Source organism: Rhinolophus hipposideros, assembly GCF_964194185.1.
Source record: "Rhinolophus hipposideros genome assembly, chromosome: 25".
In the NCBI taxonomy this organism is placed as follows: domain Eukaryota; kingdom Metazoa; phylum Chordata; class Mammalia; order Chiroptera; family Rhinolophidae; genus Rhinolophus; species Rhinolophus hipposideros.
Genome location: NC_138071.1, coordinates 30,481,099 through 30,505,531, shown reverse-complemented (window position 1 = coordinate 30,505,531; position 24,433 = coordinate 30,481,099). Strand labels below are relative to the sequence as shown.

The following is a 24,433-nucleotide window of genomic DNA, read 5'->3' as shown; positions in this document are numbered from 1 at the left end:
GGTGGAAGACTCATACAGTGAAAACTACAAAGTATTGCTGTGAGAAATTAAAGAAACCATAAATAAATGGAAAGACACTCCATGTTCATGGTTTGGAAGACTTCATACTGTTAAGTGTCAACACTAAAAGCAATCTGTAGAATCAATGCAATCCCTGTAATCATATACATGATAAGGGATTGATCTCTAGAATATATAGAGAACTCCTACAACTCAACAACAAAAAAACAAAATAACCTGACTGAAACATGGGCAAAGGACTTGAATATACCTTTCTCCAGAGACGAATACAAATGGACAACAGACACATGAAAAGATGCTCAGCTTCACTAATCATCAGGGAGATGCAGATCAAAACCACAGTGAGATACCACCTTACACCCATGAGGACGGCTCCTGTGAGGCTCCAACAAGTGTTGGTGAGGATGTGGAGACATTGGGACCCTCGTGCACTGCAGGTGGGAATGTAAAACGGTGCAGAGTCTGTGGGAAACTGGAGGTTCCTCGAAAACTTAAACATATCACCACATGACCCAGCAACCGCACTTCTGGGTATATGCCCAAAAGAATTGAAAATAAGGCCTCAGAGATACTTGTGCACCCGTGTTTATAGCAGCAGCATTCACAACAGCTAAAACACTTCAATGACGGGTGAATGGATAAGCAATAAGTGGTGTATACATTCAATGGAGTATGATTCAGTTTAAAAAGAAGGAAATCTTACCATATGCTGCCACATGGATGAACATGGGGACATTATACTAAATGAAATAAACAAAAGGACAAATTCTGTATATTCCACTTATATGACATAGAGGAATCAAATTCAGAGATAGAAAGTAGAATGGTGGTTACCGGGGGTTGAGGTTATGGGTCATTAGTGGTTAATGGGGACAGTTTAACTGTAGTTTTGCAAGAAGAAGAGCTCTGGGGATGGATGGTGGTGATGCCTGAACAACAGCGTTAACAGACCTAAGAGCACCGAACTGCACACTTAAAAATGGTGGATTTTTTGTTACGTGTATTTTATCACAAACAAAATTGGAAAAAAATACATTGAGGTGCTGACAGATGCCAGATGCCATGGCTGTCATAGAAAAGGTTGTTTTCTTTGTTTCCTGTCCTTATTCTTCGTGACCTTGCTCATGGCTTCCTGCACTGTGTGAGGCCTGACCCGTGGTTGTGTTTACAGGGCGACTGCGGAAGTGTGCTGACTGATGGACACGGCTCAGTTCTTTTCTTTTTTTGATCCTTGACTGAGGATCATTTTATTTTCTAATGTCATCTTTGAGTTTCTCAAGTATGTGAACATAGTTAATGGATACAGGTAGTCCTAATTCCCTTCATTTTAGAGAAGGACACAGACTGTCTGTAATGATCTTATGTGTAAAAATCTGCATCATTAAAACATTTGGCACTAGTGTGAACACTTGCCGTCAGAGGAACAGAAGAGGACACCCACGATGTCTGTAGTTCGGCTGTGCCCTGGACGAGCGCTCCACCTGGCTGGTGTGAGCTTCGTGAGGTAGGCGCCTGTTCTGGTCTGGCACCGAGGGAGGACTTCACACGCATTCATTACACAAACGTTTGGATGTGTCAGTTCATGGCTGCCGTTCCGCAGATGCAGTCGGACTCGCCTGGTTTTAGCGATAACCACAGGTGCAGACTATGCTGCTCAGATACTCAGGTCTGAAAACACCTGCATTCTGCCTGTCTTGTGTGTTCCAGACAAGGACCTTACCTACATTATTGGCATTAGAGATGCGGAAGGAGTGATTGAAAGACATTAAGGAATACAATGATCAAGTCTTAGGGTGAAGAAGAGGGACGTATCAAGATGGTTTTATAATAGATTATTGGTGATTTTACAAATTAGGCAGAGAATCGTGCTCTGTGAGAAGAACCTTAACACCAGGACAATGAATGTTGGAAGGATTTCATCCCAGATGCCTTTGTTAATATTTTGCTCATGTGCGTAGACACTCTGCAGCGTTCGTCAAGCTGCCCACACATGTTCTCAGGCAGGAGTGTGACTTCTTTTATCTGGAGTCAAGGTGGGGGTCAAATCAGATCCCACCCAAAACCTAGTTGACACTTCACGTCTGTATTAAGAATAGATGCAAGCCTTCCATTCAGCATCCCACTACATTCATGTTTGTTTCATGATAATGGTTGAAATGACTTAATCATTGAGTCAAATGATGTGTCAGGCACACCGTTTCTAACCTTTGACGGCATGGAGTGCTGGAGCTCTGCTAAGTAGTTTTCCCAGGACGGGGGAGCGCAGGCGCAAGATTTACTTGTGGCGAAATAGATCTAGACTTTTTTATGTTTTAAACAAATAAATTTGTGTATAAAATAAATCAAAACTACATCCCGTCATAACACTGCTCCAGCATTGCACTTTGGGAAGTAGCACTGGTAACAGTTAAGCCTGCAGCAGGTGGCGTGTCCGATCGGAGCCATGACGGCTGCAACCCCAGAGGTGAAATGCTCCCACATTGGACCATAGTTCACAGCTTTGCCCACAGCCGGGTTTGGGCTGCTTTACTATTGTTTTCTTCAGATTGTATGTCTGGTAATGGTGACTAAGAGAATGTAATACAGAACTTTTTCTTTGCTAGTTTTGTAGGAAATTGTGAGATTGATTTGGAGATCAAGCGATATTTTTGTAGAGCCGGTGTGCAAAGCATACAGGTAAGCTTTCTTTTAATTTCATAGTCTTCAGTGTTCTGGTCAGAAAGAAAATTGTGAAGTGTTTATGAAGTCGGAATTTGTTTGAAGTTCTGTTTTTATCTGTAGGTTAGACTTGAGAAACCGGAAGTCAGATGCTGAGTCATTCAGGCAGGCGGGCGTCTCCTCACATCAGTAAATGTCCTTTGGAGTGGCTGCCTGTGACATGTTCTGGTTTCCCGTTTCAATTTAGATTCATGGTACGATGCGGGTGATCCTGGAGCCGCTGATTGGAGACATGCCCTTGGTGGGAGCCCTGTCCATCTTCTTCCTCAGGAAGCCAGTAAGTCGAGGTTCTGGTCATTCTTCCCCTTCACTGAGGTGAAAGGGCTCCAAAGGGAGAGGCAGCTCTCTCCTTGGCTCACTTCTCTCTCCCCTTTCTGCATGTGAATCCTGTGCGTGCTCACGCTCCTTTAGACCCTAACGGATGACTCCATTTCCTTGGATAGATAACTTTTTTGCCTTACTATAAAAATGCCACGTTTGTTACAGAAGTTTTGGAAACAGAGACTTCTTTTTAAGTGTAGGTTTCTAATAGGCATTCAGCACCTATCACTGAGTATTTATAGATATTTATAGACACTAGCTCGTTTACTCCTTGTACTGCTGTTGGTAAACACAATGTAGTTTCTGTTACTGACCAGGACTGAGTCACATTTGTCATTTGTCTCATAAACAGTCACAAACCAGTGGGGCTGGAGCCTCTCCTGGACCAGCCTAGTCTGCCAGAGCTGCTGTTCTCGCCCTACGCCCCCTGCAGTGTCTGCAGCTATGCACTGGGCTTTTAAGTCATAAAGATGTTATGATTGAGTTATATTCTAACACTTGGATAACCTATAATGAATGTTACCGTTTTACATTGTTACATACATGTTACTCCATTTTTGTTATAAGTAGTCAATACTTATTAGCCACAAAAGTAAGACAACAAAAATACCCTTCCTATCTAGAATCCTCCCTTTCACCTGGGAGGCTCCTCCTCACGGGCTCCTGCAGCCTCTGACTGGTGCCCTGCCTTGGCTCTGTCCTCAGGAGACCGCACCACAGGGCGGGCCATCTTCCCAAGGTGCACACTGACCCTCAGGCATCAGCCGTCTCTCACCTGCAGACAGTTGCCGTGGTCTCGATAGGGTTCTCTCCCAGCCTTGTGTCCTGGCACTGACCCCAGAGCGTCCCAAGTTCCAGCCACAGGGAAGACACAGTCCGGGGAGCGCACTGACCCATCATCCCTCACCTGTTCCTTTTCCCAGAATGCCGTCTTGGCCTTTTGTGTCACCCCTTCCCAGGACAGAGGTGTCAGGTTCCCTTCTCACTCCCTTGGCGCCCAGATAGGACTGTGGGCTGTAGCACACTCCTTGCTAACTCTGAGAAAGCCACACCACATCCGTCTCCGTAAAGTTCAGTGTCTGATGGATGAATCGATCTGTTTCTCAGGCACCTCTCCATGAGATGCCATTTTTATAATCTTTGATGTGCCCTTTCTGGAGGTGCCATTAACATCATGTATATTTTAAAATGGGAATATTTAGTGTATAATTTGATTCAAATAACTTAATACAAATTACTGTTGTTGGGTTTTTAAAATGTGGGTTCATGTAGACCAAACTACACGTGGTACTGTTTTGCATAAAAACAGAAGAATTAAATGTCATCACTTTCTGTTAATATTGACATTATTCCATTTGCTTTTTATTGCTTAAATAATGGGCTTATTTTTAATGTATGTGAACTACAGTAGTCCCCTTTTCTCCATGGGTTTGCTTTCCGCAGTTTCAGTTACCCATGGTCAACCATGATCTGAAAACATTAAATGGAAAATTCCAGAAATAAACCGTTCATGAATTTTAAGTTGCGTGGCTTTTTGAGCAGCAGTGACGTCTCGTGCTGTCCTGCTCATCCCATGTGGGACGTGACTCATCCCTCTTGTTCCGAGTCACCACACTGCACACGCTCTCTGCCTGTTAGTCACTCAGTAGCTGTATTGGTTATCAGATGGACTGTCGCGCTGTCACGGTGCTTGTGTTCAAGTAACTCTTACTGTTATAATTGCTCTGTTTTATTATTAGTTATTGTTGTTAATCCCTCTCTGTGCCTAACTTATAAATTAAACTTTATCATAGGGATGTACATATAGGAAAAAGCATAGTATATATGGGGTTCGGTACTCTCCGTGGCTTCAGGCATCCACTGGGCGTTGTGGCACGGATCCCCCCAGGTAAGGGGGGAGCACTGTACACACAACATGGTACAATTCAAAAGCTATGAAATTCTGATGAATTTTGATAAATGAGGAGATTCATAAATGATTTTAAATGCATGTTTTATCCCCACATACAAGTTGTTTAAAAGCCAGTATGTTTAAGAAAGTAACTTCATTAATGGGAGTGAAAACTTGATCTTTAACAAATTGCTACATATTTTTAATTTACAATAAATTTTTTCAGAATTTAAAGAAAGGCCTTTTTTTTTCAGTTTAGAATGGGACAAAATCCACATGTTCCTCAAAACCTAGTGTGGATCTGCCATAGGTATGTTTACCTTAAAAATAACATCATAATATTAACTTCCAAACAAAGTTTCAGTGCTCAGCAGAGAAGGATGAGGCTGTGAAAAGTGTAGAATCATTCATTTCCTTATATGGTGAGTAAAGTCACCAAACATGCCTCAGAGGGAAGGGAATTTTTTTCAGTTACTTTCAACTGGAAAATATGACAACAGAATTCACTGCTGGCTGCCAAGGAATTCTTCTCTCTCTAGTGAAATATACAGCTGGAGAGATTTGGGGGTTTTTTTCTTTTCTTTTTTGATTATCCAGATGATTTAGAAGCATAGTGTCAGAGACCTTTATGAAACCTTTACACATTTTCCTGCTTGTTGATTTGTTCAGATTAGTTTTGATAATGTGCTACTTGTTTAATAAAAAACTAAAACAAATTCTGAAATGATGAACTTTTGGAGCACAGTATAGCATGATGGTTAAATGACCGACGGTTATCAGACAACCTGGTTTTCCACCCCTGGCTCTTTTCCCACTATGTGCTTTGAACAACATTTTTAAGCCTCAGTTTCCCTGTCTGTAACATGGGGATTACAGTAATACCTACCTCACAAGATTAAACTTCAGTGGCTGTAAAACACTTAATACAATGCCAGGCACGTACAAGTGCTCAGATTTTTAAGGAATTAAGTATTTTCCTTCATGTCTATTTAGCATTTTGGTAGGGTCCCAACACAGGAGGCCAAGTATTGGTGAGCACAGGGCTTGGGTGCAGGTTCTGGCAGGAGCCAGAATAAGCCAGTGTCTGCCTTCGGACATGTCTGTGGACGTGGCCACTCACTCGTGCTAACTTGGCAGTTGGAATCACTCTGGCATATGCTCATAGGGGTGTTTCAGAATCCTCAGGTCTTTCTTAGAACTATGCTAAGAGTACCGATTGGGCTAGAGTCTGTGTAGGAGACCCTTTCCAGAACTTCTCCAGGAGATGGGTGGGGCTTGCTCGGAAAGTGTTATCCTAAGCAGGTGCTCAGCTAGCAGAGGACATGTTTCCTGAGTCTGGACCACAGATGGTGGCAGTAACATCTCCCTTTTAGAACGACTGTGAAAAGAAATTGAGTCCTGTTAGCTAGGACTCCAGCAATTGAGGTACCTTATGCAAAGGAGGGGCTTTATGTGAAAATAAAAACAGCATATGTTGGTGACTCATGAAGCCTATCCAGGGGCTGCAGTTAAGTGTAAGGAAGAGACTGCAATGTGGAATTTGAAGCCGTCGTGACTGCCTCTCATGCTGTCACTCCTTTGCTCTCCTCTCTGTTGCTGAGGCCAGCTTTTCTGTCCTCCAGCCCACGTGCCAGAATCATGGTTGCCAGTGCTCCCAGCGGGCACTGAGCCTTTCTGCTTTCCTTCATCCTTCCCTTGCCTGTTCCAGCTTGATCAGAGCAGCGGGAGAAGGAAGGTTACAGTGTTTGAGTAAGGCTCCCAGGAGCCAAGCCTACGGCCGTGCATAGGAGGCGGCCGTGAGGTGGAGAGGCAGGCGGGCTGGACAGGTCCACATGGGCCACTGGCCTGAGGAAGGTCCCAGACCCACACCTCACACTACGTCACCGGGATGCTTTGGGGGTGTTTATCTTGCCAGGTCTTCTCTGGGTTCCTTTTATTTTTTTAAAGAAAAACTATGAGTTTATTTTTAAATATATGTCACATGAAAATACTTTGGAAATGGGATAGATTATTCAATGATACATCTATACATATGTGACCACCAACATGTGGATATAATTAGAATTTCTACATGATCTTGATGGATTTCTCTGGGTTTCTTGGATCTGTGGTTTGAGAGCTGTCACTGGTTTGGACAGTCGCGCCCGTCCCAGCGGTGGGGTTGGGAGCTCTGCGTTGCCCCGGCCCGTCTTGGGCCGTTGGGCTCTTACAGTGACCCTGCCCTCATCTCTGGAGGGTCTTGTGCAGGTGGGTATTGACCCAGCCATCGGGGGTCTCTCATGGCCACAGCTTGGGTGGTGTCCGCCCTCCCCAAGGCACACAGGGTGTCTTCTTCCCTTCCTGCCCCGCAGCGGCAGTGGGCCTTTCCCTGTGAGCCCCTTCCCCAGGGCTTCTGTTCCTTACAGTGGGAGGCACGTTTGTCTTTCCAGCAGCAGCTGCTCCCTCTGCAGCCTCATCCCTGCAGGAAGGGTTCCCTTCGGCTCCCAGTCTTTGCAGCGAGCACACACAGCTCAGCCCCCCGAGTGTCTGGATTGCAAAGGGTTTACGTTGGTCCACCCACACGTGGCCTTCGGCCATTAGGATCTAGCTGGAATCGTGTCACCTATCCAGTGGTAGCCTCGTCCTCCCCTCGAAACTGCCTCTCAAGCAGGGTTTCAGGTTGGCTGGTGGCCCTGTCATCTCAGGTCTCCTGTGCACTCGAGAGTGACGTTCTTTCCATTTTCCTCATCCCAAGTGGAAGCTGGAAGTCCCAGGAGCTTTAAAACGTAAGGAAAACATTCTTGACCTTGAACATCAGCCCAACCGACTGATTCAGAATTGCTGGAGAAGGGTGGGGGCTACCGGGCTGTAGTCTTAGGGACTTGCCAGGTGATTCATATTCTGTACTGCAACAATAGTTGGACTATAACTTTTACTACGTCCATCACACAACGCATTATGGAAACGCAGAGGGTGAAGCGCATGTCTGGTTTTCATGGCATACACGGGCACGCTCGTGCTGTTCTAGGTGACATGTGACCGTCACTCATTCTGTTTCTCAGAGGAGCAGCCCAAAGAGGTGATGTCCTGCCTTTGCAGACAGACTTGCTGGCTCTTCAGTTTCCAGAAGCAGGTCTTAGTCATCCAGACGCGGGGGCAGGGGGGCACTCATTCTAGTCCCTGTCCCCCCATGGTGGCTTCCTCCCTGGGTTCCCGGGCGGCTTTCCACACTCAGCTTTCAAACCCCTCGCACACACTTGTTTTCATGCTCACTCACACAGTTACACACTTGCTCTCACATGCTCATTCTCACACCTGTTCTCACACTTCCACGGTTACACACTTGTTCTCACACACTCACATATGTTCTCACAATTACACAGTTGTCCTCACACACTCACACGCTCATTCTCACATCCATACATTTATTTGTTGTCACTCACACGGTTACACACTTGTTCTCACACTTCCATACCTATTCTCACACATAGTTACACCCCTTCTCACACGCTCACACTTGTTCTCCTACACTCATTCTCATGCTTACACTCATCCTCACATTCACTCCTGGTTGCACACTCGTTCTCACACACTCACTCACTCTCACTCACTGCTCCCTTCTCTCTCCGCTCTGGGTGCTTCCTCTTCCCCAACCTCCCTGGTGCTCAGGGTCGTGTCAGCTCGGGGCCCTGAACTTGGGGCCCCTGCATTGGGGGCCTTCTTTCTGGCATTCAGACCTCTTCTTCTCAAACCCAGCTGAGTCCTGGTCTTCCACAAGGCCTGCATCTGCCTCCCCGGCGTTTTGTTTCTTGAACTTGGGCAGCATTTAAAGGTATCTCGTCATGTTGACGAGGGTCATAGGAGCAGGCCCTTTGTCGCCTGATGAGTTTAGAATCTCTAGGTGGCGTCCCTTCCAGGTGACCTGCCCTTTGGCAGGGCCTCTCATTAGTTCTGGAATGTTTCCTTAAGCTTTCTGATTCACCAAGATGCTGCAGGCCTGGAATCTACTGTTTCTTCAGAATCGCTGGTTCCTCTTAGTGAAAAATATATGCAGAGATGATAATCGGGGTGCACGGGCGTGTGGTTGCTCTGGATGGTCATTGCTTGTAGGCCTGGTCTTCCATAAGGGCCTGAGGGGAAGCAGGAGTTGATACTAACGTGATCCATGCAGATTTAGGTCTCATGTCTCTTACGCGGAAAAATCATAATCTCCCAGGACTTCAAAAAATTGTTGCTATTTAGTTTTGATCTTTCCAAAAGAACCTTGATCTTCTAGTTGATACTTATTATAACCATCCCCTTCTCCAAGGACCTTGAGAAGGATTCATTACTCCAGCCACATACATCATGCGGTTTCCTGTGAAATTAGCATTTCTTTGCAAATACAAAGCATGAGGAAGTTTATTATATGCAGTACACATTTTGATAGGAAAAGCAGTGTTTCTAATCAGTAGTTTTTACCTGTCCACATCCACTTAATGGAATCTTGGCCAACTGTGCAGGGATTATTCTGGGATAAATACCCACTAGAAAAATGAGGGCTGGCCTGGTGGCTCAGGCGGTTAGAGCTCCATGCTCTTAACTCCGAAGGCTGCCGGTTCGATTCCCACATGGGCCAGTGGGCTCTCAACAAAAAAAAAAAAAAAAAAAAAAAAAAATCCCCACCTTAAAAAAAAAAAAAAAGAAAAAAAGAAAAATGAGCAAACAAATAACAAATGTTGAATGGATGGATGGAACATATTCCACGAGTATCAGGAAAATGCAGATTGAAACATTGATAAAGTACCATGTTTTAACTGCCAAATGGACTAGTTTTTAATATCTCTTTTTAGTGAGGGTATAAAGAAAGGATATTTTCATGCACTTTTGGTGGCAATATAAATTGGTACAGTATTTCTTTAGGGTAATTAGGTAGCAACTATCAACATAAAAAATGAACATGTAAATTTGACTAAAACATCTACCTTTTTAAATTCTAGTTTGCATGCACATGCAAGAACATGTGTGTAAAAAGAAATCCACTGATTGTTCACCTAATAAAAGAGAAGTTGTAGATATTCTAAGTTCCCATCCATAGTAGTGTGGGTATATAAATTATATGGTTTTATTGGAGAAAACTAGGATATTATAAAAAAAACAAAAACAGGCAGTTCTTCATGTACCAACAAGGGACGGTGGCCTTGCTGTTGCAAAAAGTGAAAAACTAGGTATGGGGGGGTACTATATTAACTGAGAAATAAACCTGTATGATTTGACTTGATAATTGGAAATTATTTGGATATTTTTAATATGTTTTGTCCTTTTTTAAAAAACAGCTTTTAGAAATTAACTGGACAGGACTGACTAATCTTCTCGATATCCCTGGATTGAAGTAAGTATGATGCCATGTCCTGTGGTTAGCTTGTTGATGGTGTGATGTGCATTCTCAGTGTCATGGAAACAATGAAGGGCGTTAAGGCCAGTCTTTTCCAGGCAGACTCTCAGCTGACACTCGAGTGAACAGACTGCAGCTGGGTTCTGTTCTCACAACCATGGTTCTCACAACCATGTCTGAGACCGCTGGACCCAAATGCGCTAAAGCACAGTGGTTTTAGGACTTCAGACTGAATCACTCACCCTGCATTTTACATTTTGTTCATTATGAAGCCGTTTTTCAGTTCTGGTGTTTTAGAATAGTAGTAGCCTTTTAATATCCTATAAATTAGTTTTTAAATTTAGTTTTTATTATTTTTCCAGAAAAAATAAAACTTTAAAAGTGAATATTATGTTTCAAAACTCGCCCTTTCTGGGTTCTTTTCGAGCTGTAGCCATTCCGCCTTGGAGGGTAAGTGTCAGTACTGGAGCTGGGAGCATTGGGAGAGGTGAGAAGCCTGAGGTTCTGCATCGTCCCTGGAGCCCCTTCAGCAGTCTGTAGCAACACAGGGTCTAAAGCACGAGATTTTCTGCAGTGGGCCTATGAAACCATTAAGGGCACATCCCCACTGGGAGAGAAGTTGTGTCACAGTACATCTGTCCTACGTGATAGGAGGAGACTGTGGACAGCACACCTGTCAGTCACTGCCAAACCGGAAGTTCTGACAGTGTAGCCTTGAAACCAGCTTTTGCTGGTTTTACTACTGTACTGGAAGTTTAAAATGCATTACTTATTGGTTAAAGTTACATATCTTTCGAGTGGGTACTTTGCAAATCTGTGAATTTTCTTTTGCCTAAATTAGCTTAGAAAGTAAATTATGGAAGGTTTGGTGTTGGTCTGTTTTTTCTATTCCTGTGTATTTATTTATACCCCTGAAATGGCCATTAGAACTTTATTTTGTTTCATTCTCAGGGAAAAATTTGGACTTTAATAAACTGAGGCATAGTGCTAAAAATAAAGGTCTTTTTTAGGTACTGTGATTTAGTGGGAATAGAAAAATACTGTTCTTTCAAAAATCTTTGGAAAGAAATGACAACTTAAAAGATTTGTCACAATGTTCACTAAAATTCTTGGTTGCAAACAACCACCCCAGCTCAAGTGGTGTTTGGTAGTGAGTAAATTAATGAGTGGCGAAATACTGTTTCTTAGAGACAGTTGCTCATTTATCCCACAAGTGGGGACCGAGCGCCTGCTCTGAGCCTGTCCTGATCTTAGTGCTGGGGTGGGGTGCAGCCAGGCACAAGACAACCACACATTCCGCTGAGAGAAGCCTGAGTGTCGTGGGGTGCCTTCAGGCACAGCCAGGTGTTGTCTGGATGATGCTGTGAGGTCTCTGTGTCCAGCTCTTGATTCTGCTCCTCTCTGTGTGGCCTTGTTTCCCGGCAGCTCTTGCTATGAGCTAGCAGCTGCTAGCCTCTTTTCTGCAAGCTGAGCAACCTCAGTCAAAAAGGAGCCTTTTCCCACTACTAGTTCCAGCAAGTTCCAGGGCTGACCTCCGTTTGTCCATACAGCCATGAACAAATTCCTGTGTTTCTGATTATCAGGTTGGGGTCTTGTGCCCACCCCTGGAGGGGGCGGGATTAATGGCAACGTGTCTTTTACTGTAATAATTTTTTCTTAATTTAAACATTCGCTGTAAATTTTTGTCACACCTCGTAGTATATATGCTTTTAAGAGTGTTCACGTGTACCTTACTTAATTCTCACATTTACCCCGAAGAATAGGCAAAAACATTAAAAGTGCATGTGTTTCTTTAGTCTCCACATTTTTATCCATATCCCTTAGTTCTCTGTGCAGTGGTACGTAGTGTTGCAAAATTGTTCCAGTACTTAGTACCCATGTAAAAATGGGAAGTGAGAATAAACTGTAAATCTTTTACTTCCTTGGGAGCTATGCATATATAACACAAGAGACATTTAACATGATAAACATGAAAAGAGTAAATGGATGTTACAGTATTCTCTGAAATATTATGGACATTTGAAATATTTCATGTTAAAAATAGAAATTTAATGAAATGTATATTAGTTATTTAGTATTAAATTAATGAGAAGGTATGTAAGCATGTATGAAATGTAGCAAGAATAGTACCTTTTGTTCTCAGGATAAACCCTACATAACAGTCACCATAGCAGCGTCACAGTTAAACGGGTGAACGGCTGGTTTTAGATTTGTGTTGGGGAGTAGACGTCTCAGTTGTTTAAGTGGGGCACGGTGTCATGTCTGTGGTGCGATAACTAGCGCTGATGTGTCTGATACCCGTGTTTTTCTTGCCTCCCACCTAACAGTGGCTTATCAGATACTATCATTTTGGACATAATTTCAAACTATCTGGTGCTTCCCAATCGAATCACTGTTCCTCTTGTCAGCGAAGTCCAAATCGCCCAGTTGCGGTTCCCGATACCAAAGGTAAGCGGCGCCCAGCCTCTGTTAGCACGTAAGCATGCCATGGAGGCACTGTCCCGTCCCTGGGTGTTGTCACTTCCTGTGACTGCCAGTTCTCTCCTGGCAGCGACCCTGCCCCGTGGGTCTCGGTGCAGTAGGTAGTCCGTCCGCTGCTGTCCCTGGGAGGTGGCTAGCGTGCATCCAGACCTCAGCCGGGAAGCTCACGTCCTAAAGGACACGGTGACAGCTTAGTTAGCGTCTCAGGAAACCCACAGTGTTTGTCCTCATGAGTCGTAATAGCTTCGTGTTAGCAATGGGCACACAGGTGTTCTCTCAGACTGAGAGTGGAATGAAGAACACGGGAGAATAGAAAAGTGTATCTCTACCTATGCTGAGTGGTCGGGAATATTACCCCGTCATTTTTAAAAAGGGTTTATGGGGAGAATGCCACCCTACCAAAAGACAACCTTACTGCCTCTGTTTGCCTTGAAAGAAATATGAGCAAATATTTTTTATTTTGTCACTTACACATTTTAGGAAGAGAGAACTAATTTGAGAGTTTATGAATAGTATGTATTTCAAAGTTTCTGTTACCTATCTATAAAACAGGATTAATGTCAGTATTTCATAAGATTGTTCTAGAAATTGAATGATCAGTGCATACCAGGGGCTCAGTAGTAGGTCTGATACATCCTGTAATTTTAGTGTCACTTACGGAAGAACCCAGAGTGGGTTGTTCTGTGACCCACGATACCTGTGTAATCTGCCCTCCTCCTGCCCCCTGTGCGAGCCTGGCTCCTCGGGCTCTTGCAGCAGTCGCCGTGTGCCCTGCGCCCTGCACCCTGGTATCTGCACCCTGTACCCTGTGCCAAGGGAAGTCTCGCATCAGCAGCCCACACGTCCTCCCTCCTGTCTGAACAGTCCCACTCTCACCCTGTCGTCCTGCACTGCTTTGGTTCTCCTTAGCACTGTCCCCAGAGGTTTTACACGCTGCTGCTTTGCACGAGGAGAGGCTCTCTGTTCTGTTCCCCGTGTGCCGTGTTCTTAGGATGGGCAGCACGCAGCAAGCGGTCGTCGTCTAGGGGAGCTGGGGAGCCATCGTCCCGTTGTCCCCTGCTTTCCAGGGCGTTCTGCGGATCCACTTCATTGAAGCTCAGGATCTGCAGGGCAAGGACACATATCTGAGGGGACTTGTCAAGGGAAAGTCAGACCCCTATGGAGTTATTCGAGTTGGCAACCAGATCTTCCAAAGCAAGGTCATCAAAGAGAACCTTAGTCCAAAGTGGAACGAGGTGTACGAGGTAAGCACATCTTGTTTGCCCCCAGCTTTGTCCCCAACTCGCACCCGAATGTGGTTCATTTAGGCAGCAGTTCCAGTTCTCTTTGCTTTAACTTCCCATCTTTAAAAAGTATTGCGCCTCTGTCCCTCACTCACAACATTCTTATCAGGCCAGCAAATAAAATTTTAAACCTTAATTACATAAACTATCACAATAATAATTGGGAAAATATTTTTCCTAATGTGAAAAATGCTTTATGTTGTTCCATCACACATACGCATGTGCAAAATGAGATGATGTACTGTTCTGTAAATTTTCTTTTGATACCCCGGACATCTGTATATGTCAGTAAATCTACATGGACCCCATGTGTGATAGCCGTTGACTGAGTCGATCTGTCGTTTCTTTATCCTGAGAGTCCTTGGCTGTTCGGTTCAGCTTTATAGCCGCTGTTGTGCAAGTGAAAGGTGGATGGATTTTTCTTCACTTAAAGCTCTTCCAGGTGGGATTGCTACACAGAAGTTACATGTGTTTGAAGTCACTGGTACACTTTTGCAAAGCTGTTGGGCACTAGTGCAGTTCACGTTCCACTAGTCTCCTCACCTGGCCCCATCTGTGGCCAGAGTCCCCAGTCTCTGAGCGGTGCTGTGGCGTTTGTGGCGCTTCGCTGGCCAAGGACCCTCTGAGCGGGGCCTGCACCAGGCTGTGTTGCTGTCCTGTTCGGGCGCCCTGGAGACTGACCCACTGGAAACACACACAACAGACTATTACTATGTAGGCACGTGTTTCCGAATGAGGAGTGTGTGTGGTTGGACAGTAAGACAATGTGAGTGCTTTACGAGGACTTAACCGCTGGGGAAAAACCCAGAAATCCACGGTGATACTTATTATAATGATCATGCTCAGTACATAACCATGTTAGCAGAAATGGGACCTCATTGCCAGTCATTCATGTCACAGGCCTTGGTCTACGAGCATCCTGGGCAGGAGCTAGAGATCGAGCTCTTTGATGAAGACCCCGACAAGGACGACTTTCTCGGCAGGTAAACCTTTCGAGGCTGCGAGCACAGCGCGGGGCGGGGCCGCCCTTTCCTTCCAGTAATCTTTTAAAGCGACAGCTTCAGAAATATACTCGTGCACATGTTATATGTATTTTTAAGTGGCTCTTGGACATTTGTTTCACCTTAAACTTCCTAAATCATGTTTTATTCCTAATAAGTTGCACACTTAAGTAAGAGAAAGAAAGCTTCTAGATCTGTATCACAGCAATCACTAACCACAAGGAACTATTTCAATTAAATTGATTAGACAAAATTTAAAGATCACTTTTGAGTTGTGCTCGCCCCATTTTCAGTGCTCAGAAGCCACGTGTGGCGCTGGCCTTCTTGCCGTGCGGGCAGCTTCGCGCTAGACAGCAGAGAGGGCTTTTAAACTTTTTCAATTTGTTGCGGTTTTTGGAGCGGGTGGTAATTTATATTGTGCCTACCCACTGAAGAAATAAATGCTGATTTGTTTACTTCAACTGAACAACCAGTACAACTGGAGGGAAAAAAAGGAGCTTTAAAAAAAACAAAAAGCATCAAATATATGGTGATGGAAGGAGAACTGACTCTGGGTGGTGAACACACAATGGGATTTATAGATGATGTAATACAGAATTGTACACCTGAAATTTATGTAAATTTACTAACAAATTGTCACCCCAATAAATTTAATTTTAAAAAAAAAGCAAACAAAACCACTTTAACCTAAACTTTACATTTAACTGAATTTCATTTGGCAAAAAAGATACAGGAATAGATGGCATTGGAAGGTATGGCCTCATCAAGAGTAGGCTGTGTGTTACGCTGTGACTTTAAAATTCATTTAATAAAGGAGCAACGGAAAGATTTAAAGCAGGGCAATGAACAGATCTAATTTGCATTTTAGTAAAACCCGTCTGTAGATGGATTGTTGAATGGAGACTGGAGACTGGCAGATCACCAGGAGACTATGTAACAGGGCGGGAAAGAGATGCGAGGGCCTCACGTGAGACAGAGCAGAGGGGCAGAGAGGAGGGGTAGCTGGCAAAAGAAACACAGAGGCAACCATTCTTTGTCAGCTCTGGCTTCTGGGGGTGGTTTCAGTCTTTGCAGTAGAGCAGGCTTATTCAGCGGACATGGAACAGGCTGCCTGGACATGCTGAGCGAGAGGCCACTGGGGCTCCAGGCACACGATGCTGCAGAGTGCGGTGCCAGGCAGGGAAGGCGTCAAAGGCCTCACTCAGGTCCGAGCACTTGAGCTGCAGGAGCATGTTAGACGAGGGCTGCTAGTCTCGATCATTTTGGCACGTTGTAAATACGCCTTGTGGGAAGACCAGCCTTTTTACAGGTCTGGCCTCGGCTTTGCCAAATTGAGTGCTCTGACCTGCCAGAAATTCAACCCTTCTCTTTTCCTCACCCCTCTTCACACCCTTGGCTGTAAGCTGGAGGAAGCTTTTGGGAGAAGTCTGTTTCCTGATACACTGGGTAGCGTTTTGTACTTTTTCATAGACAAATGCCCGAGGTTTTTTCAGTTGTAATGAATCTCTTAGTGTGTCCTAACGTGTTGTTTTGTTCTTTCTGCAGTCTTATGATTGATCTGACTGAAGTTGAGAAGGAGCGCTTGTTAGATGAAGTAAGTTTTCTCTGAGAATTGTTCCATTCAGTGAGCGCGGGCAAGGACCTGCTGTTTCCACCCTCAGGGTGTTCCAGAAGCGTCTCCTCGCCAGCTGAGAGCTTCAGCTTTCTAGTAACAGCAAAGGGAAGAGAAATAGGTTGAAGAGCCCAGTCATACAGTATATACTGAGCACCTCCCAACGGTAGAGATACCAGCACAAGCCGGCTTGATTCAGGCGGGCACGTGCTGTCCTTGGGGAGTCAGGACAGAGGCCTGGGAGATGCTCCCTAAAAATGGGCATTCAGAGACAGCTGGCGTTAGTGGCAGAGCTGGCCAGTGCAGTCAGTGGGAAATTGTCACATGAAAGACATCTGTGAGTGCAGTGGGAAGTGACAGGAAGCAAACTACTTCCAGCAGGATATTGCTATCCAAATAAAAAGTACAAAAAAGGAGAAGGTGGGGAAGATTTGGGAGGTAAAGCACAGCTGACAAGAGTGCTGCGATCCTGCTTGCAGAGCTGCAAGCACGGTGGCGTCCGGTGGGGAAATAGCTGAGTGCCTGCTATATCCCCTTGCGGGGGCTGGGGTGGGGGGGTGGGCCACAGGCCCTGCACTCAGAGCCGTCTCTTCACACAGAGTGTGTGGGTGTGGGGACCCTCTGTGATGACCCGCTCTGTGGTTTGGAAACTCAAACAGCTGCATATTATTTTGTTAATTAGTATATAATGAATAAAAACAAATATGCTAACTTGTTTGATATTGAAATTAGTATTTGGGCTTGATGTCCAAATACTATGAATGACGTCACAAATTCTGTTCAAGTCTGTACACAGAAGCCTGACTGGGAGGTGCTTGAATCCTTGTGTGTAAATTAGGGATGAAATAGCACCCACCTCACGGAGCTTTGTTAGAACTCAGTGAGTTAATATTGGGAAGCTTTGAGAATGGTCGTGGGCAGTGGGCGGTGCTCTGCGTGGTGCAGCGGGTGGACCTCAGAGCCGGCTGTGGTGGGATTTGGTCCGTCAGCGTCTGAGAGCTGAGGCCGCTCGGAACTGCCTGTGACTCTGGTGGGGACTGTAACCTGAGTGTGGATTCAGGCCTTCTGCTGAACTTGTGCTTTTCCCTGCAGTGGTTCACCCTGGATGAGGTGTGCAAGGGGAAGCTGCACTTGAAGCTGGAATGGCTCACCCTCATGCCAGACACCTCTGCCCTGGACAAGGTGCGTGGCCCGATCGGCTGGTGCCCCTGGCCCTGCCGGGCTCAGTGTGCACATCGTACTGTGCTCCTCGGTGAAGTCACTGCAGCGACCTGTCCGAGTATTGTGCTACAAGTCACTGCGCAGCAGCATCGGAAGACGCACAAGACAGGGCACCCTTTAAGAGATTCACACGTCATTGCACCTGCCTCATGGGCTTTGGAGAGCTGCAGGTCGCCTGCGAGCTTCATTCAGAGATTTGTAGTCTTGCCATTAAAAGATGTCCATTTTCATTCCCTCTGCTTACGGATAGTAGATGGCTGGTTTCCCACATTTCCTGTCTCCTTGAGCGTTAGAGGCATGGTCAGGCCACAGTATAAAACTTGTGGGAACGTGCCTGCTCAGGCTTTCCTCCTGTTCTTCATAGGTGCTCACAGACATCAGAGCCGACAAAAGCCCAGCCAACGACGGTCTTTCCTCTTCCTTGCTGATCTTGTACTTGGATTCAGCGAGGAACCTTCCGGTAGGTAGCACTATGGGGACTCACAGGGTGCTCATTCCTGTTGCTGTTTCTCTTCACTCCAGCCGAGTGGCAGTGGGCGGGATACTGTGACTTTCTGCTCGTACATCTTACCGGTCATTCAGGATGCTCAGCGGTACCTTCCCCTGACGTGTTTTGTGAAGGAATCGCAAACACAGAGGAGGTTCCCACAATTCCCTAGGAGTTGAGGAAGATGTACTGTAGAAAATCACTAAATATTAGAATTTAGTTGCCTAAAGTATTTATTCTCCATCTGGCACGGGAATAAAACAAGGCAGTTCTGATGACGGACCCAGAGTTCATCGGGGCGGGAAGACGGGACAGTGGTGGGAGACGAGAGTGCTGTGCACTGCCCCTGATGGCCTGTCACACACACAGCTGGCTTCTGCGGCTTGCATCAGAATGGTTTGCTCTTAGAAAAACACCTGTAAACAGTTCTTGTAGGTCAGGATAGTGACGGGGAGGAGATCGTACGCCTTCCACCCCGTGAGGCCACCTGCAATCCCCAGCACCAGATTTGACCCCACTGCTTGGGGCAGAGTGTTCACGATAAACATACAGTCTTTCTAATGTTTTGAGTGCCTGTTCACTCATTCAATAGATGGTCGTTCTTGCTTTATTTCATTGTGTCAAAGGCCAGTTTTGTTGAAGGACAGATGACTGCCCCAGGTGCAGGGTGCTTTCCTCCCAGGGTTATAGTAAATGCTCATTCATCAAGTGCATTTGTCTATGTCTCCGTGTCCTCTGCCCCTGTGGAGACAGAACCGAGCATGTCACTCAGTCCTTGGCCCTGCACCTCAGTGCTTCATGGGACTCCAATCCTGGCTCACTGGGGGCACCATGGTCAGTCCATCTCCTTTATCTCAGAAACGCATTCCCTCGTTTCATTCAGCACCTTTCACGGGTTTAAAATTGTGCAATAGTTGGGCTCTGCTCAAAAGAAGAGTAAACATAGTTTGGGTGTTGGTACGCTTTATTTAAAGTTTATTTAAAATCTGATTGATCATCTATTTTTTTCATACTGGGAACATGTAATTGAACTCTTTGTATGTAATTATATATACAGTTAACCCTTGAACGACGTGAGGGCCAGAGGTGCTAACCCGAAGACAAAAATTCACGTGTAACTGACGTCACCCTCCGCATACAAGGGTTCCCAACCTGGGATTGAAAACATAGCTGACCCGAGCGACACAGGCATGAACTGTGCGGGTCCACTTCTGCACCTGTCGTTCAAGGGTCACCTGTAACTGACTCTTTCCATGAAGGTTTCTTGACTGATTGTAACTTCTCAGTTCTTAATTTCTCTTACAGTATTGCCTTAACCTTTCGGCCAGCCTTCCAATCTGAAGTCTGTGGCTTTATCTGTTATAAACTCAATCTGGGGAAAGTTGTTTCCTTATTATTTAACCATTCGTAGCAGTTCCTGTGTGGTAGAACTTTTTATTTCTAACTACAATCATGGCTGTTATCAAGCCTTATAATGCGTGACTGAAGTGAATCTGCTGTACATTTTAGGAAACAGAGAATAGTATTGGGGAATTGGCAAGAAGGCCCTAGGCCTCTCTTCAGAACTGTTTTATCAGATTAAATTGAAATTTGAGAAGCATCACGTGAGAAAAAAAAATATGACTTTGTTAACCTTCTGTTAAAGGGGCACTTTGGGCAGAAGGGTGCTTGGCCGTCAGAGGCAAAGGATCTCTGCCAAACTGCTGCCTGCTGGGCATTTATAGTAAACGGGAGAGACTGCCAGCGGCTCTCCCGTGTTTCGGGGGTTCCTTGACTGCCCTCTGCACTCTGGTGATTAGTGCTGCTTCTGTGCTCATGACCACAATCCATCATTCTGTGCTTTCTCTTCCCATTTCCACTTTCCTAAGAGTATCTACGAGGGAAACTTTGGGTGTGGCTACTTAAAAGAGAGGCGAGCATCGGGACTAGTGTTTTGTGAAAATACTGCCTCAGTCTATAGAGCACTATTTGTGAGTTCTCCTGTGTTTTCTTCCTTTTGTTTTAATGGAGACTGCTAGAATGTGGACTGGAAATTCTAACCATCTATCAATGGTGGAGTGACGTGGCATGCTTTTTAATTTTCTTGCATGATTTCAGGTGTGTGTGTGTGTGTGTGTGTGTTTTGTGTTTGTTTTGTAAAATGTGACAGTGCTGTAACTAACACTGGTGATGACATCTGATGATGAGATGAACAAACCTGGTGAGTCATCAAGAAGCCTTAGATTCCTAAACTGCTACTCGCCCACCAAAAAATAGAAATGAAAATTCTTCTGAGGAAAAAAATGAAGCCATAATGATTCAATTGATTTTGTCATGTTCATCTCAGTGTGAGATGTAAATGTTTCTTTGCAAGCTTGCAAAAGATGTCGTTAAATCTACTTCCTCCTGACCAAACACAGAATTGTCTGGACTTGGCTTTCCTTAAAGTCCCAGCTGTGCCCATGGGGACAGACATTCACCTCTTCCCCTGAAAACTTGACTTCGATGTCACTGTTTAACCAGAGTCCCTAAGGGAGGAAAAGATGATGGAGTTTGTGATTGAACATCTTTAAAGGAACTTAAAGAATTTCCTGGAGTGGGCAATCGGGTGCTCCTAAGCTGTCCAGGCAGCTGGTTTGGGTCTCATTGTGTCTGTCTCCCTGCGGTCTTGCTCTGGCACCTTGACTCCTGGCACTGTTCTCGGTGTTTTAGCAGGTAGTTATTTTTACTTGTTTTGGTGTATGAGGAAGCCACCCATGACTTAGTCATTAGTCTAGAGAGTCACCCTTTCGAGATTGAATACTGATTAAATTCAGTCACAGCAGCGGTTCTGACACCCTCGAACCTGGTCGTGATAGGGCTATGCGTTTCCGAGGAGTTCTCGTTTCTGCTTCCACACGCATTCTCAGTTTATCCTTACTTTGCGAGGGAGGGGACAAAACTGGAAGAAGAGGTATTTTATCCCAATTTACAGATGAGGAAAATCAAGACCCTGAAGGGTTGGATGCGCTGTTCAGAGTCACATCGACTGTGAACGATGTGTCTCTTCCCCTACCCTCTTCCCCACACCTGTGCAAGCGTATCGGCATTTGTTTTCTGTCACTTTGCACTGAAATGATTTTCTATTTCAGTGTTTCTTAGAGGAAAGTTGTATTGTAAGCTGCTGTAAGTGACAGTGTATACGCTGAATAAAGGGTCAGTCTGTCGCCAGAGGCCTTGCTAGGCTGCTTCTCTCCATCCTGTAACTGCTGCTCTGAAAGGAAATTCTTCTGACCTTGTGTCAGGCTCTTGTAATGGCTCTGTAATACTTTGGTACAACATAGCTCGGTTTTGGAAACTATCTTCCTTCCTAGTTACCAAAATCACACACTCTGCTCCATGATGCAAAAACTGGCATCAACAAAGTCTCCCATAAAGTACATTTGAACAGCTTGGTTTTTTAACCCATTGCTTTTCAGTATGAAGTCAGACCAGTGCTTACTGAAAGCCTGAGCCCTTCACTATTTCTAGTAAAGGTTTTGATGGTTGCCAGCCCATTGCTGTCCTGCCTTCTACCTGTTCAAAACACTCTTAATTTTCAACCCCATAAGTGCATTACCACTAGTGATACTCATCTGAAAACTCTTAGCACAACAGGACTTCACCCCAAACCGGAAATGTGCTCTTTACAATGTGGACTCCTACCTCATTGCCCTCCTTTTGGCATAGTCCAAGGTGGGAGTTTCAGAGGAACGTGAGGGTGCTGACCAACTTCTGGCGGCCGGCTCTACTCCGCCGGCTTACGGGGTAGCTTAGGTGCTGTGTGCCCATCCCATGGGTTCTGCTCTACAACAGTTCAGTTAGTCTCAGGCCACCGTCTCAGACCACTTCTCAGAGTAGGGAAGAAGACCCACGGAGCATGAGAGACCCAAGGTCACAGCTAGTAAGTGGCAGAGCTGGGATTTGAACTCAGCATGTGACCCAGAGTCTACATTTTTGACCCGTCCTGCCTGCTTCATCCTAGTACACAGCGAATTGATCATGTTATTAAGTTTCTGGTGCTGTAAGTAGAGTTGATCTAAGCTGGGTGGCGGTTACCCCAGCGTCCGTACATGACGGTGCTGGCTGTGTGATACGGAGGCCCTAGGCAGTGGTTATGCTAGTGCTTTCTCATTAAGAAGCACAGGTGGCTGTTGCTGCCTCCGTTTGGGGTGCGTGGCCTCACGCTGTGCCCTGCCGAATGCACCTGGATGGCCCTGTCTGTCTCACCCCCAGCTGTGCACCTTCCACGACCTCACATGGCTGCCCTGCGCCCCCACCCCACCCATGGCCTCGCTCCTGGCTTTGCTTTACCTGATGCACATCAGGGCAACATGTGCATTTAGTACAGGTCTCGTTTATCTGGAGAGCTTCAGAAGGGTTCTGTCTGTCCTCACACCTCAGGGCAGTCGTTCCCCACCTCACCTGTCCAGGCTCCCCGCCATGGACCCTGTGGGCCCCACATTCAAGACTGTGCAGGCTGCTTCAGCAGAGGCTGGGCTGAGGCTGGCTTTAGGGCCTTCAGCCATGTGCCTGGTCTCCTCGTCCTGCCCCACCTGCCGCAGTCGTGGAAGGCGGGAGGCCAGTTGTCCGTCTGTCTTCATGATAAAACCTGCTGTTTATAGAAAACTAATCATAAAATTCAGTCGTGTCATTTGAAGTTAATTACAACTAAAATGATAAAATCTTTAATTTCACATCTTAGTCTTTGAAGGAGCTTGCGAAACAACTCAGTCTTACCCTTTTGAGGGCAAGAAAGGAATGAGTTTACAAATTCAATGAAAGTAGGACAGAAAACCCATAATAATAGAACTTTGAAGCTAGGAGAAACTCTTGGGATGCTGTAATCAGCCTCTACATTACATACTTGGAAAAGAATTGGGGAAGAAGTAGAGAAGGTCCCATCTCAGCTGTGATTTTACACGAAGAAAGTAAATTCCAGAAAGAAGAAAAGTAGCACCTGCTATTCTAAGATATAATTTGGCTTGAGAGCAATTGGGGCACCCGTGGCCCATTCTTGGTACTTTAGCTTAATTATAGTTGATATTTTAGCGGTTCGTTGAAGCAAAGGATAATAAATAGAACCCTTTCTTAAAGTGTCACTATTGGACTTTTTGGATCCCAAAGATAAGGGGGGCGGGGGAAGGAATAGTAATCACAGAGGATAAGGAAATGTGTTTCGATATTAATAGATCAAAGGTTCATTCTAAGATAAAATCTTGAGCATAAAGACGAATTTTACAAATGATTTTTACTGTTTATTTTGTATGTAATTCTTAGTGGTTTTCGTTTAAAGGTTTTTTTGTTTGTTCACATAAATTTTCATGTCATTAACCTTACATAAACTCCTCATTGCATGTTTTATTAACCCTTGGTATATTCATTTTCTTCTGACTTGAAAGAGTAACCCATTAGAATTTAACCCTGATGTCTTGAAGAAGTCTGCAGTTCAGAAAGCCCTAAAGGTAAACTAATACTTTTCCCTTCGAAAATTAAGTCATATTGAAAGAGATGATGCCTGACTCCTCATGGGTTTATGGACAAATTACCTACCTCCCATGCTAATTAGTCATTAACAGTCTAGGTGGAGAGAGCCTACTTTTGTTACCCACAACTTAGTAGTTAGAAGGATTTTAGTCAACTTTGAAGATAAATGTTGTAAAGTTCCAATGTGATAAATTAGGCATCTGTCCCATTGGCATTAGGTAGCAATATCTAAGATGGTTTTAAATCATCTATATTTTTAGTTGGATTGACAAATTTGTGAAACTGGCAAACTAGAAGTTCTATTTAAAACCTTAAGCAGTGTTCAGATTATGATTGACAGGTATGCCATGTGGCTGCCATTCAAACATCACCTCTTCCAATATGCTGAGTGAGGCCGTCTCTGATGTGGTGACTTCAGAGCTCTTGGTGCTGCTGGGTTTGGTTGTAAGATCGTTCGAGAAGCTTTAAATTTCATTAAATGAGGTATATTGAAAACTAAGCTCCACTCCCTAAAACCCCATGAACATGTATTCTCTGGCTAACTTGTTAAAAGTTTTCTG

General features: G+C 45.0%; 1 protein-coding gene across 4 annotated transcripts in view; it reads left to right on the top strand.

Annotated features, from left to right (window-relative positions):
- The window catches only part of ESYT2 (extended synaptotagmin 2), a 63,977-nt gene that overhangs the window by 22,207 nt on the left and 17,337 nt on the right, over positions 1-24,433 (top strand). The window contains exons 5-15 of one of the 4 annotated variants that reach the window (XM_081038372.1): positions 2,625-2,697; positions 2,927-3,016; positions 10,246-10,301; positions 12,632-12,752; positions 13,853-14,029; positions 14,969-15,051; positions 16,615-16,663; positions 17,774-17,863; positions 18,267-18,362; positions 20,258-20,359; positions 23,789-23,851. In XM_081038372.1, coding sequence (XP_080894498.1) covers positions 2,625-2,697; positions 2,927-3,016; positions 10,246-10,301; positions 12,632-12,752; positions 13,853-14,029; positions 14,969-15,051; positions 16,615-16,663; positions 17,774-17,863; positions 18,267-18,362; positions 20,258-20,359; positions 23,789-23,851 — 1,000 coding nt within the window. The remainder of the gene's footprint in view (positions 1-2,624; positions 2,698-2,926; positions 3,017-10,245; positions 10,302-12,631; positions 12,753-13,852; positions 14,030-14,968; positions 15,052-16,614; positions 16,664-17,773; positions 17,864-18,266; positions 18,363-20,257; positions 20,360-23,788; positions 23,852-24,433) is intronic. The other 3 variants (XM_081038373.1, XM_081038374.1, XM_081038375.1) reach the window with 3 other exon arrangements.